This window comes from Rhinolophus sinicus, linkage group LG11 (genome assembly GCF_036562045.2).
Source record: "Rhinolophus sinicus isolate RSC01 linkage group LG11, ASM3656204v1, whole genome shotgun sequence".
Lineage (NCBI taxonomy): Eukaryota > Metazoa > Chordata > Mammalia > Chiroptera > Rhinolophidae > Rhinolophus > Rhinolophus sinicus.
The window spans coordinates 20,084,065-20,096,950 of record NC_133760.1 but is presented as its reverse complement, the minus strand read 5'-3'; the positions used below and the strand labels follow the sequence as shown (position 1 = coordinate 20,096,950).

General features: G+C 51.4%; 1 protein-coding gene across 1 annotated transcript; it reads right to left on the bottom strand.

Moving 5' to 3' along the window:
• Positions 1-746: 746 nt before the first annotated feature.
• On the bottom strand, positions 747-11,910 carry CIBAR2 (CBY1 interacting BAR domain containing 2). The gene is made up of 9 exons (XM_019747096.2): positions 11,749-11,910; positions 9,700-9,934; positions 7,823-7,891; positions 7,641-7,742; positions 7,529-7,534; positions 6,622-6,726; positions 3,320-3,433; positions 1,914-2,015; positions 747-1,084 (listed from the first exon to the last, which is right to left on the bottom strand). The coding sequence occupies exons 1-9, from the start codon at positions 11,766-11,768 to the stop codon at positions 941-943; spliced, it is 897 nt and encodes a 298-aa protein (XP_019602655.2). The 5' UTR covers positions 11,769-11,910; the 3' UTR covers positions 747-940.
• Between the last annotated feature and the right edge of the window lie 976 nt (positions 11,911-12,886).

Genomic DNA, 12,886 nt, shown 5'->3' with positions numbered 1-12,886 from the left:
TTTAGAAACTAGCAGTGGGGTTGGGACAGAGCTGAGGTTAAAAAAAAAGTACATTTATGTGTGTGTGTGTGTGTGTGTGTGTGTGCACATACATATGCTTACAGTTATAAAGTATAAGAGAAAACATATAGCCTAAAATGTGACTATATGTACTACATAATACAATCAATGAATATGTTATTCTATAAGTTACCTATTATATAGAAAATACAGAATATTTTAGTTATTTTTGGAGTGTTCTCCTGGGTAGAATCAGGGTGGGCTTCCCTGAGGAGGTGCCATGGACCTGAATTTGGGGTAATAAAAGTCACCGTGGTGAGGACGTTAATCCTACAATGATCCCATGAGGAAGGTTTTGTGTTCCCCACTTTGCCGATGAGAAAATCATGTACCCACCCCTACCTTCACCTGCCTAACCCCTCCACCTCCCTGGACTTCTATGATGTGTTGCTTGTCCCAAGGTAATCCCTGCATATCATGTTCATGTGTTATGGGGTGAATCATGTCTCCCCCCCAAACTTATACATTGAAGTCCTAACTCCCAGGGCCTCCGAATGTGGCCTTATTTGGAAACACAGTCTCTGCAGATGTAATTAGTTAAAATGAGATCATACTAGATAGGGTGGATCCCTACTTCACTGGGGCTTGTGTCCTTATAAAAGGAGGGAATTTGGACGCTGACATGCACACAGGGTTTAAACACCCAAATCCCCAGGTCATAGATGAGAAATGAGAGCCAGCCCAAGTCAATTTGAGGTGCACCCCACATTTATTGAGCACCTATTATGCATCAGGCACCATGCAAGGCACAGTGATCCCCGGAGCGACCTGGGAGGTGAGTACTATTGTCCCTGTTGCCAGGTGAGGAAGCTGAGGCTCGGAGGACATGTGACTTGCTGGGGGTACACAGCAGAGCCCCCTGAGCATTCAGGGTCAGCCCCTATTTTTCCATGTGGGGAGCTTTCATCCTATTGATGGAGTCCCAGCCCAGTCCCTTGAGGTCATCCACGGGGTCCTCCTCGGCAGGATGGTCTTTACTCGCTTCCTCTTCTCTCCTCTGGCTCCGTATGATGCTCCGATCCCTCTAAATCATCAGCAGCAGCATCACCACAGCAACATCAGTGATAATGAGGCCACAAGTTATCGAGCATTTCCTAAGTGCTTCGTGTAGATTTGTCCAACCCTATGAGGGGGGTACTGTTATCAGCCCCCCACCCCCACCCCCTTTGCAGGTAAGGAATCTAAGGCACAGAGAGGTTAAGGAACTTTCTTAATGTCACTCAGCTTGGAGCAGTGGGTGTGGACCCAGGCAACCTGGCTGAGGGCTGTACTTCCGCCACTGCCTTTAGAGAGAATTATTCAGAAAGCTAAGAGACACCCTGTACCCCCTTCACACATTGTGGGGCAAGCTCCTGCCTCGCCTCCCACCCACTGAGTGAGTGAACCTACCCAATTGTCCGGAGGGTGCTTAGAGTCTCAGCTACTTGGCTAAATTCTCAGAGGTTTCCCTGCAGAACTATAAATGTGCCTGATCGCAGGCCTCACTGGGCTCGTGAGGTCACAGTAGTACATGCACCGTATTTCCTAAAGTCTGAGAAATGCTGGCTTCTGACACCCACCGGGATGAGCGCTAGGAGGCGGAAGAGCGCCTTCCAGAGCCCTCTCCTCAAGTGGACATACTACAGGATGCCTCTAGGGGGCGCTCGGGACACGTGGCGGCAGCAACCCTGGGTTCCGAGGTTTATTGATTCCGCTCTTCCAGGTAAGTCCAGGTCAGACTCGCCAGCAGCCCTCCCCACTCTTCCAGGAGCGCCTCTTTCTCAGCGACTCGTTTCCAACCCATGTTCTCAGCAGGCCTCCCCGAGGTCACTTCACTTTGTCACAGGTTTGACAGCCCCACCCCTAGTGCTCACCTGGGCTGGGAGAGACCATGGGACCGCTGCTGAGAGGGTGGTATCCGTGAGCGGCTGAGCATTGTAATGGCCACAAACTCCACGCATCTTGGCTCTAAAATCCTGACGAGGAGAGACCCAGGTGGGTTAGATCCAATCAGGAAACAAAGAGGGGGTGGGAAGGGAAGATGGTGCCAAGAAGGCCAGTGCACAGCTAACACTGCTGGAGCCCCCACCTGCACCGACCTATCTGAGAGCCTCCTGTTGGTTATTCTGTGTGATCCACAACAGCCCGGTCAGTGGGCATTTTCATCCTGTTTTATCGACCGAGGCCCTGAGAGGCTAGGTAACATGCCCATGGTCGCACAGGGAAAATGAGAGGTCACTCTTACCCCTAAAGGAATATCACACAGATGAGTGAATGCACAAGAGTGCCTTCGATCTGCCTTTAACTTCATGGGGTGGTTTTAAAGTTTACCTACAAAGTCTTGGAATTCACGTCTCCCCTTGAATGGGGCCGTGGTGACTCACTGGTAAGGAATAGAATGTGGCAGAAGCAACGACACTAAGTTTCTTCTAAGGTTAGGTCATAAAAGGTGATACAGTTTCTGCCTGGCTCTCTCAGATGATCGATCTTGGACCAGTGGCCGTCCAAGATCCACTGTGAGGAAGCCCGTGCCACGTGGAGAGGCCACAGGTAGGTTTTGAGCTGCAGACCCCACTGAGGACCCAGACAGGACGGACTTTGTGGGTGTATGGCTCCTGCAGTCGTCCAAGCTCAGAAGGAACCCGCTGTCGCCATCTTGAAATTCTTAATAATTGCTGAACAGAGGGCCTACATTTTCATTTTCCACTGAGCTTTGCAAATCATGTGGTCTGTCCTGGACCCAGATGACAGCCATCATCTACCAGACATGCGTGAAGAAGCCTGTGAAAGGACTGCAGCCCCAGCTACTGACCGAAAACTGATGCAAAGGAGGACCTGGAGCTGGTCCTATCAACCTCAGAGCCACAAACGGAAATCACGAGTGACTGCTGTGCGATGTGGGGCGCAATAGTCACTCAGACAGTGCATGCTGGATTTTCACCCGCTCAGGCAGGGTAACAAGCACCTTGTCTATATCCAAACAATACTGAGCATCATCAGTCTGGAGAGGCTTTCTGTCGTTGTTGACTCATTTGTTTGGATTTAAACACCCAGGTGATGACAGACACATAGATATTCCAGCGAGAACGTGTTTGGAAATTCCCCAGCTCTAGGTTTGACACCCAGGGGCAGATGTTTAAAATAGTTCATCAAAATGAGTCTTCCATATTATAAAAATTGCAAAATGTTGCCAACAGAAACCGCTTCTATCAAGACAGAACCTAAACCGACTTCAGCCCCATGGTGCCACCAAACAGAACAGAGGGCGTGTGTCACCTACCTCTACATCTCTCTCCAGGTCATAGTTGTCCAGGGCCTGGAAGGCGCTGGAATATACCTCCACTGCTTTCGTGTGGAAGACCATCTCAATAGTTACAAAGTCCGAAAAAATTTTCTATGGGGAGAGAAGCCCAAAACACAGAAGGAACACTCTCAGAAGGAGAGTCCTGGGGTCGGTGACCCCGCATGTAGACAGACTGGCGGGTGAGGGATGTTAGTTGTCCTTATGGGGACAGGCCCTTGGTCAGTATGTCATTTTTAATTTGTGTTTGTTTGAACAGATAATGCATCCCCATTCAAAAGCTGCCTTGCACAGGGATTGTTCCAGAAATGTAGAGGCCTTGTTTCTCAGCAAAGACTTTTTGAGGGCATCCTTTTCTCTGCTCTGTCAACCTGGGCTCATCCACTCAGCCTTTGCTCCTCTCATTTTGAGGACAGGTGTTTGCAAAGGTTGATGGCTACAGACCCTCAGCCTCTGTCATCCATGGGCTGGAGTGGGTCCTCCAGGATAGGGAGGGGTTGCTGCTGATTGACATTGCTCGGCCCAGTGCCCCCCCCACCCCGCCGCAGCCTGACGAGTTGGCTTGTCAAAACGTAATTAGTGATAGAGATGTTGGCCTCTTTTTGATCAGATGGTTTGTCTTGGCTCAGAAAGCTCTTACAGAGTTCCTACGGCATGTTCAGCCCCAGTGGGGGCTCCTACTGTGTGCAGGCCTAGCACAAACTCCTACTGTGTGTCAGGCCTGAGAGGAGACTCCTACTATGTGTATGTGTGTGTGGGGAACCTGGCACAAGCTCCCACTGTGTGTGGAGTCCTACCAGGACACAGGCTTGGTGCTGGGAGAGGAGCCTGCAGTTTGGAAACAGGGCACTTCAGGTAACATGGGAAGCACCTGGGAGAGGTGGGCCAGAGGAAGTCTGCAAGGCAGCCTAGGAGAAGTAAGAGGAGACAGGCCCAAGACTCATGGAATTACCTGCCTCCTGCCTCCTCCTCTCCTGCCCCTGGGAGGCAGCGCTGGTGATAGTAGCTGTGAATCAAGAGGTGGGGTCAAGGCCTCATCCTGCTGTTACTGGCATGGGGCCTGGGGAATGATTTCTCCTCTCCAGCCCCAGTTTATTTATCTGCACTTTAGGGATAGGGTGGCCCCAGTTCACAGAGATTTAGTTAGCCCTCAGTCCGTGCTCCCCACATCAGCACTAGCCCCCCCTGGGAGCTTGTCAGAAATGCCAATTCTCCAGCCCACCCAGACCCACCCAATGGGAATCCAAGGTGGACCCATCGTCTGCATTTTTAAGGAAGCTTCCAGGTGACTTCTGATGTGCACTCAGGTATGTGAACCCCTGTATGAAAGCGTCATTTACATCCTTTTATATAAGCTGGAGAGCTGTTCTGCAAATGTAATCGTTTTATTAGAAGTGGGACCGAAAACCAATATAGTGGTAATCATTATTTCAAGGTCTGGATTTTCTCTCTTAAAATTTGGAAGGCTTTTTAGCGGGTGGTTTGGATAAGCTTCTCTTACAAAGTTAACCCCAGAAGTGGAAAGGATACCCACTTTAAACGGCATGCTTCTGTTGGGCCCTTACCGTGGGGGGGGCTGAGAATCTGGTGTGCTCTGACTGGCACCCCGTGGGGCCGCGCTTTCAGGCCTCACAAACATCAGGGGTTAAAAAAGGTCAGCTGGTGGTTTTAGGTCCTGCCTGCAACATACCGTGTTTCCCCGAAAATAAGACCTAGCCGGACAATTAGCTCTAATGCATCTTTTGGAGCAAAAATTAATATAAGACCGGGTCTATAATATAATATCATATAGTATCATATCATATCATATCATATCATATCATATCATATCATATCATACAATACCGGATCTAATATAATATAATACCCGGTCTTATATTAATTTTTGTTCCAAAAGGCACATTAGAGCTGATTGTCCGGCTAAGTCTTATTTTCGGGGAAACAGGGTAGATGTTGAAGCACTAATTACCACTGTTTCACTCACTTGTGTATTTGTTCATTTATTCATGCATTTCCCAAATATTAACTGAGTACCGCTAAGTGCCAAGCCCTGGACCTGGTGCCCGAGACCCAGCAGGGGACATGACATGCAGGGGTCTGCCTTGTGGCCATGTGGTGTGGGAGGCAGGCATGGGACAGCAAGTTCTCCACTATGCCCTCCATTCCCTGATGAGTGGCACGTGGCACACTGGGGGCCTGTGGCAAGGCAGGGTGTTAACTCTATGGGGACAGGGGCCTCACTTTGCTGGCTATGGTGTCCTCAGCTTCAGACATAGTGACTGGCACATAATAGGTGTGTATTCAACGATTGTTAGATTAATCAGTGAATTAAAGATACAATTAATCTACCCACTGGGCTAATTGCCCCCGGAGGGAGCAGAGCATGGTATCAGCAATGGGGCTGGACCACTCTGGAGGTCAGGCGAGTTTCCTGAGGGATGAGGAGTGTTACAGCTCAAGCCAGAGTAAGGGCAGAGACTTCATGGTACAGGGCACAGCCTGTGCAAAGTCCCTGAGGTGCCAAGGGGCTCAGTGCACTTGAGCCTGGAGTGGTGTGTCCATGATGAGGCTGGAGGGTTGGGCTGGGGCTTCGGGAGCCACAGGGTGGATTTCAGCCTTTATCCTTACACAAGGGAGGCCACGGGGCTGTGTGGAACCCAGGAGTGACAAATTGGAGCTGCCTTTTGTGAGATCCTTGGGGCTGCAATTTGGTAAATGGACTAGAGAGGGGTCAAGTGGGTGAGGGGCCTTTGTGATCAGTGTGTCCTTCAAGATCCCAATGTTCTGAGGCCCTCTTATAAGAAGGGGCCAGGCTCTGGGCCCAGGGTTCTGGGTTGCGGTGGGGTAGCATCCAGGGGAAGGAGGGAAGCGCCCATGCGCTTAGAGCTTCATGGAGGAAGTCATGCCAAGTTATGTGGGTCCTTGTGTGGAAACAAAAGGGGCCCGGGGAGATAAACTCTGCCAAGTTCTCCTGGTGGGGAGCTGGGCCTGGGTATTGAGAGGGCAGGGCTGCTGAATGCTGGCTTCCGGGCAGGCCAGCTGTGCAGGACAGCTGCCCTGAGCAGCCGGCCTCTTACCCCTGCAGCCAGGATTAGACCAGGATTAACTGTCCTGGAGCTGAGTGGCCACAAGCTCACATACACGATCACACACACACAGCATACACACACATGTGCACACACACATACACATGTGTGCACACTCACACAGGGGAAACATGGGCACACACACATGCATGAGGCAGGCCCCAGTACCTCCAACAAAGGACCGACCACCCCTACCTGTAGGTCCTTCAGTTTCTGCTTCTGAAAGGCGTCCACCGTCTCCTCTAGCTGGTGGGTGGTGTGGCTGGCATCCACCGAGGCCCTCTGCACACTAGTCTCCGCCTGCCCCAGTGATAAAAAGTATCAGCAGTGGTTCCATTCTGGATCATTCTGTCTCCTGCCCTGCTTGTGGGCCAGCTCTCCTGCCTCCTGGGTGTTTTTTGCCAATTTGGTCATCAAAGGAATGGCCAAGTATAACCACCGCTAAAGGGGCAGGTGCTGCTTGGACAGACTTGCTTGCTAGCTGTGTGACCTTGGGCAACTCACTTAACCTCTCTGAGCCTCAATTTCCTGGCCTATAAATGGGACAGTAATAAGACCTGCTTTGGAGGATTGTTGAAAGAGTTCAACAGTGGGCACTAGCTGAGCTTTTATTACAACAGGGCTTCACGTTAGACAATAATTAATTCTAGCCTGTGGAACACTCTAAGGTAATTAATTCCTTGGTTCCTTCCATCGACATCTATATGACCTGACTTTACACAGGCACATGAAGAACCCAGATTTTTAGAGTCAGGTGCCTCAGCTGAGTCTCAGGTTTGGCCTATTAACTCACCCGTGTGACATTGGAGAAGTTACCATTCTTAGCCTGGATTTCCTCATCTAGAAGTGCCTACCTGGAGTGAGTGTTAAATAGGTAACTTGAGAAGGGGAGTGACTGCTGACCTGCTGAATAGTGTCAGTGGTGAGACAGAGCCCAGGGCTCCTGGCCCCCAGCTTCCCCCCACACCCCCTCCAACTCTCCCATCCCCAGCTCAGGGTCCAGCACACACCTGCCCAAGGAAAAGCTCACCTCGCCATTTTGTGAGGTCATTCATTACCTGTGTGCAATTCTATCTTGCCCAGACAGACATGTGGCCCTCACCTGAGACTAAGAAAAATGCTGTTAAGGAGCCAGGTTAACCAGCAGCCCCCACCAGAGGGCGCCATGGCCACCCTGGTCCAGAGGCCCCAGGCCCAACTCCAGGGAAGGATACAATCATTTGCCTATCGGAAGGCGACTTCTGCCTCAGTTTCTCCAGCTTTTCCAGTTGTTTGATCTCATTATTCCGGACATGTTTGAATTTCTTGATCTCGGCCTAAGGGCAGAAGGAAAGAGGGCCGTTTTCTAGGGATTCAGTGCATTCAAACCCAGACGCTCTGCAGTGCCATTGCTCACCCGTGTCTGCTTTATCTGCGTCCCATAGAGTTTCAGGGGGTTGACGACCTTAGTCTCCAGCCTCTCGACCTGGGGGAGAATCAGAGCAGGCAGGGCCAGGGAGATGCCTGGTGACTGCGTGGCCTCCAGCCTGCATGTATAGAGAGCCGTCTACACACACAGAGCTGCATGGTAGGAGCTTGTGTGTGTGTGGGTGGGGGGCACCCTCACCCTCCCTCACCCTTCAGGGTTGGGAGTACCGGTCTAGCTCAGGGCTCTGTCTCCCAAGGGCTCGTGAAATACAGTTCATCTTGACGAACCTTGTTTCCTCGCCTGTAAAATGGGTGTAATGACTGTATCCATCCAGGGCACCATGTCAGCTCCATGAGACCCATCACTAGTTCCGTTCTCCAAACTGCCTTAGGATCTTGCCCCGGGGGGGTGGGGTGGGGGGGGCTAGACAGACCTGCTCAGGACACAGAACAGCCTGGGATTCGCAGCAGGGGGCGAGGGGGATGCACTGAGCTACTGTCTCCATGCCAAGCCTAATACTAGGCACTTTAATAAACAACATCAGTAATAGTAATAATCACAATTAAAGCTAATGCTGAGGAAGTGCTTACCCTGCTGCCGACATTGTTGGGAATCAGGACGTGTCACACTAGAGCAGGCCTAGGGGTGCCCCCAAGGGGCTCCTGAAAACCCTGATTGTGGGAGGCAACCGTCGTGACTCAGCAGCAGGTCAAGGGTGTGGCCTGGAAATCTGCATTTCTAACAAGTTCCCAGGTGAGGCTGATGCCTTGAGGATGGCTGCCCCTGAAAATCTGGCTCACCAGCTGAGCCAAGAGAGCTGCGCTCCCCACCGAGCCCCTGCTCCTTCACCAAGGCTTATGACCCTCAAAAGGTAAATACACATCTAAAAAAATGAATTTTCCCAGGTGCCCAAAGGGAAAGCGACTTCCCATCCCTTGCCTTAAAGCATTTCTTTTAGAAAACTTGCCATTGTGACTCCATTCTCTGTCCCTTTGAGACAGATCTAAACCATTTTAAAAGCTAAAGAAAACTCTTGCTGGTTTTACAACCCAGGAATGGCAGTCATATCTTTGAAAGGTAAACATCAAGGTGCTAGTGGCTAAGGAGATTCACCCTGGTGCCTGGCTCCAGGCTATAACCCCCTGCTTGTCATAGAAGTGGTGAGAAATTTTACTTTTCCTTCCGGTAACAGTGGTTAGTTAATACAGGTGGCTGCCCAATCACCAAGTGGAACCAGGAAGTCTTGTGTGACAAATGGTGCTGTCCCCTCACCTGACGACAAGTTACCACCTGTCTGGAGAATGTGCATGGGAGGGGTTCTCTTGGCCTGGCTGTGTGGGGAGTGAGGTTTCTGTCTATCTTTGCCGTCACTAATCGGATCGCCTGTCTGGTTTAATGCTCATTCAGAAGAAAAGCTGTTTTGTTCTTTTCGACAATCACAGAGAGGAGTGTTCTGGGCTGGCAGGAGATTTTTGTTTTTAATGATTTCCTAACATGCTGCAGCCTCCATAGCCTCAGCCCCCACCATGTCTGTCCCGTCTCCAGGTCCTCTGGGCCTTGGGGAATGTGCCTCCTGCCTGGCACTCGGGGAGCCCACAGCAGTAGCCCTTAGAACTAGCTTCTTGGGTCTTCTTGCCTTGTCCACGCTTCGTCCAACTCTGCAAAGCCTCCCGGCTCCCAGTCCTGTAAAGGGAGGTGTGACCTCCCCCTCACACACACACACCTAGGGAGGGAATAGTGTTAAGTGTCCAACCTCTGGGGACACCTTGGGAGGAGATGTGTATGGATTGTGGCTCCCACAGGGCGGCTCCAAGATTCTGACCCAACCCTGGCAATGGGATCAGGTCCTCGGGGACCCCACTCACCTGGGCTTGCCGGTAATCTTGTACTTTGGCCAGGTCCTCGGCGAGGTTCCTCAGGGTGACCCGCATCTCGGGGTTCTCAGTGTTGGCGAAGTCAATGAGCTGCTTGACCAGCTGGTCGGCCTTGTCGCGCAGCCGGGCCGTCTTGCGGGTGTAGGCAGCCAGGAGCGAGCAGAACTGGCCAAAGTACTTCTCAGCATTGGTCACTGTGTTCTCCATCACCCTCACCTGGCTGTCCCTGGGAAGGCAGGGGCCTGAGGGGTCGTCTGGGCAGCGACACAGGGCTCACCCACCCACCACCTCTCTCACAGGTGGCAAGCGCCATGCCAGACATCTGGTCCCTGGGACAACACTCAAGGTTAGGTGTCAGCTCAGCAAGCTGGATGCAGGAGACCCACTGGGTCAGAGAACTGGCCCGTGGCCAGGCGGGAATGCCAAGGTGGTGTGGCTCCAAACCGGGCCTTCTCCCTCCCTGCAGCCTTTTAGAGGACCTTTTGTCTCCCTGGCAGAGTTATTCCTTGTTCCCTAGCTGCCATGGCCCCTTCCCTCTGAAATTCCTCCAATTCTAACTTTTCCCCAAGCTGTCAAATTTCTCTCCCTTCTCTGAATCCCGAAGCCTTTTTTTTTACATTAATGAACTTTCTGGGGACCAGGTTTAAGTGTACCGAAAAACAGAGTGGAAAGTACAGAGATGTCCCGTGTACCGCCTCCCCCAGCATACCCACTTTGCCCTGTCACTAACCTCTTGCATGACTTGGAGACATTTGTACAAAAGATGAGCCAATAGTGATGACACATTATTATTCACTAAAATGCATACTTTACATGAGCGTTCACTCTTGGCGCTGTGCGTTCTGTGGGTTCTGACGAAGGCCTGATGCCCTGGGTCCCCCATCACAGTGTCATACAGAGGAGTCTTACTGCCTTACAATCCCGTGCTCCCTCCATGTGTCCCCAACTCCCCTGCCGCCCACCCCCAACCTGAAGCTTTAGTTTGTTCTTGCACATCCCTGATCACTTCCGGTTGTGCTTGGTTTCTGTCACCCTCAGTGTTGTGGGACGGGAGCCTCCTGCCTCATTTTTTTGTGCTGCCAGCCTGGGGTCTCTCCATGGCAGGTGTTCAGTGAAAGTGTGTGGAAAGAGTAGAGGACCTGCTGAATTTCGTCTTCCCTAAACAGCCGCTGGTACTCACCTCCCTCCCGGCCCCTCTCTAGCGCAGCCCCTGCTCCTCCGTTTGACCAAAGTCCCCATGCACAGCCCTCCAATCACATCCCTAAAGCTGGAAACTCTGAGGAGGGCCCTGTGTCCTCCTCCTAACAAATCCTAACTCATTCACCACTTCCCAGTTTGCAGAACATTCCACATGCATTACCCGTAAGTAAGGCTGTATTACTATCACCATTTTAAAATGAGTAAACTGAGGCCCAGAGAGGTGACGTCTCTTGCTCCGGATCACACAGCTATCTGAAGTATCAGTTCCTCCAGGTGGGGTCCTTGGACCCCCCTCCATCAGAATCACCTGAGGCCCAAGTGAAGCATGCAGTTACCCAGGCCCTCAGCCCAGACTTGTGAATCAGAATCCTCATGAGTGAGGCCCAGGGGGCTGCAGAGACACCCTCGAATTTGCCACCCTCAGAGGAACCAGGCATAGAAACAATGGGATGAGGGCCCAGCGAGTTGCCAGAGAGCGGTGATAGGATGAGGCTGGAGGCAGTGGGGTCAGGACAAACCCACAGAAGGGGTGATGCCTGGTGGGACTTTGGGGCATGAAGAGGGGTTTTCCAACGAGGGAAGGTGGAGATGGACTCTGGGAATTTGGCTACCCAGAGCTGTGGGCAGTAGTGCTGGAGAAACAGAGGCCATATTCTGGAAGCCTCTGTGATCCCTCAACCTTGCAGTGGGTGTGGTGTGAGAGGGAGCCCATCCTTATCACCCCACCCTCCGCCCCTTCCGAGCAATCCCAGCTGCCCCATCTGTGTTGCTACATCAGGCCCTGAAAACCCCTCTCATTCTCCCTCCCAGCAGGCCCAGCAGCAGCACGGGGCCACTTACCTGAAGAGAACAGTGTTCATTGTGACCAGAGGCACCAGCTGTCCTGGTCCTGAGAAATAAGGACAGGGCCCCAGGGGTCCTGCAGGCCCCAAGGAAGCAGGGCGGGGCTGGGAGCAGCTGCCTGGGCCAGGCTCAGGGGACGCTGCCACCTGGTTCCAGGGCAACAGGCCACGCACAGCTGCCCTGGGAGGAGCTTCAGGCTGGTTGCCTGGCAACCCCTCCCCAGGCCAGCCTCTCCCAGCAGGTTAGCAGGGCCTCGCCCAGACTTGCATTGACTCAGGGGGGGCCCAGAGAGCCCCTTACTCACCCCTTGAAGATGGAGGTTTTTGTGGAACCGGGTAGTGTTGTGGTTCCCCAGGAGGTGGCAGGGATTGGATTTAGGGCAGCTTGTCCTGGGCCCAGCTACAGTGTTTCCCCGAAAATAAGACCTAGCTGACCATCAACTCTAATGCGTCTTTTGGAGCAAAAATTAATATAAGACCCAGTGTTATTTTACTATAATATAAGACCCGGTCTTATATAAGACCGGATCTCATGTTAATTTTTGCTCCAAAAGACGCATTAGAGCTGATGGTCCAGATAGGTCTACTTTCAGGGAAACATGGTATGTTTGTGGGTCCTGTGTGTGGAGGCCCCTCCTCCTGCTAGCAGGCCATCTGGCCTTCCCCTGGTGGGCTAGTGGGTAGGGTACTAGAAGACCCAGTTTCTCAGGAGGGGTGTGTGAAAAAGTACAGAGTAAATTTGGGTGGGGGGGGAATGTCTCAAGGCCTTAGAGCTGGATGAAGGGGACAGGGCACATGCCCAAAGGAACATCTTAAACATTTTTATCATCATTTTATTGTGTTTTTCCTCCTTATTATAAAAACTACCTGTTTAGTTAGAAAAGTAAGAAAATAGAGGTAATACAAAAAGAAAATATAACAACATGTATAAAATTGTACTCATAAAATATAGTACATTTTACTAATTGCAAGAGTTATGCATTTCTGTGTACCTACACTTTACCTAAAGAAAAGAAATAAGAAACTAATAACCACAACGATGATAAGAGATTGTGTGGAAAGAGGGGGGAGGTACAGGAGAGACAAGAATAGCAGAATGCTGGTAACTGTTGCTGTGTGGGACTCATTGTATAAGT

Bases quoted from the DNA above. Each gene is read 5' to 3' on its own strand.
- CIBAR2 (XM_019747096.2), bottom strand. From the start codon at position 11,768: ATGAACACTGTTCTCTTCAG. The intron at 9,935-11,748 runs GTAAGTGGCCCC...CTGCCTTCCCAG, and splicing joins ATGAACACTGTTCTCTTCAG to GGACAGCCAGGTGAGGGTGA. The intron at 7,743-7,822 runs GTGAGCAATGGC...TTCTGCCCTTAG, and splicing joins CGCAGATAAAGCAGACACGG to GCCGAGATCAAGAAATTCAA.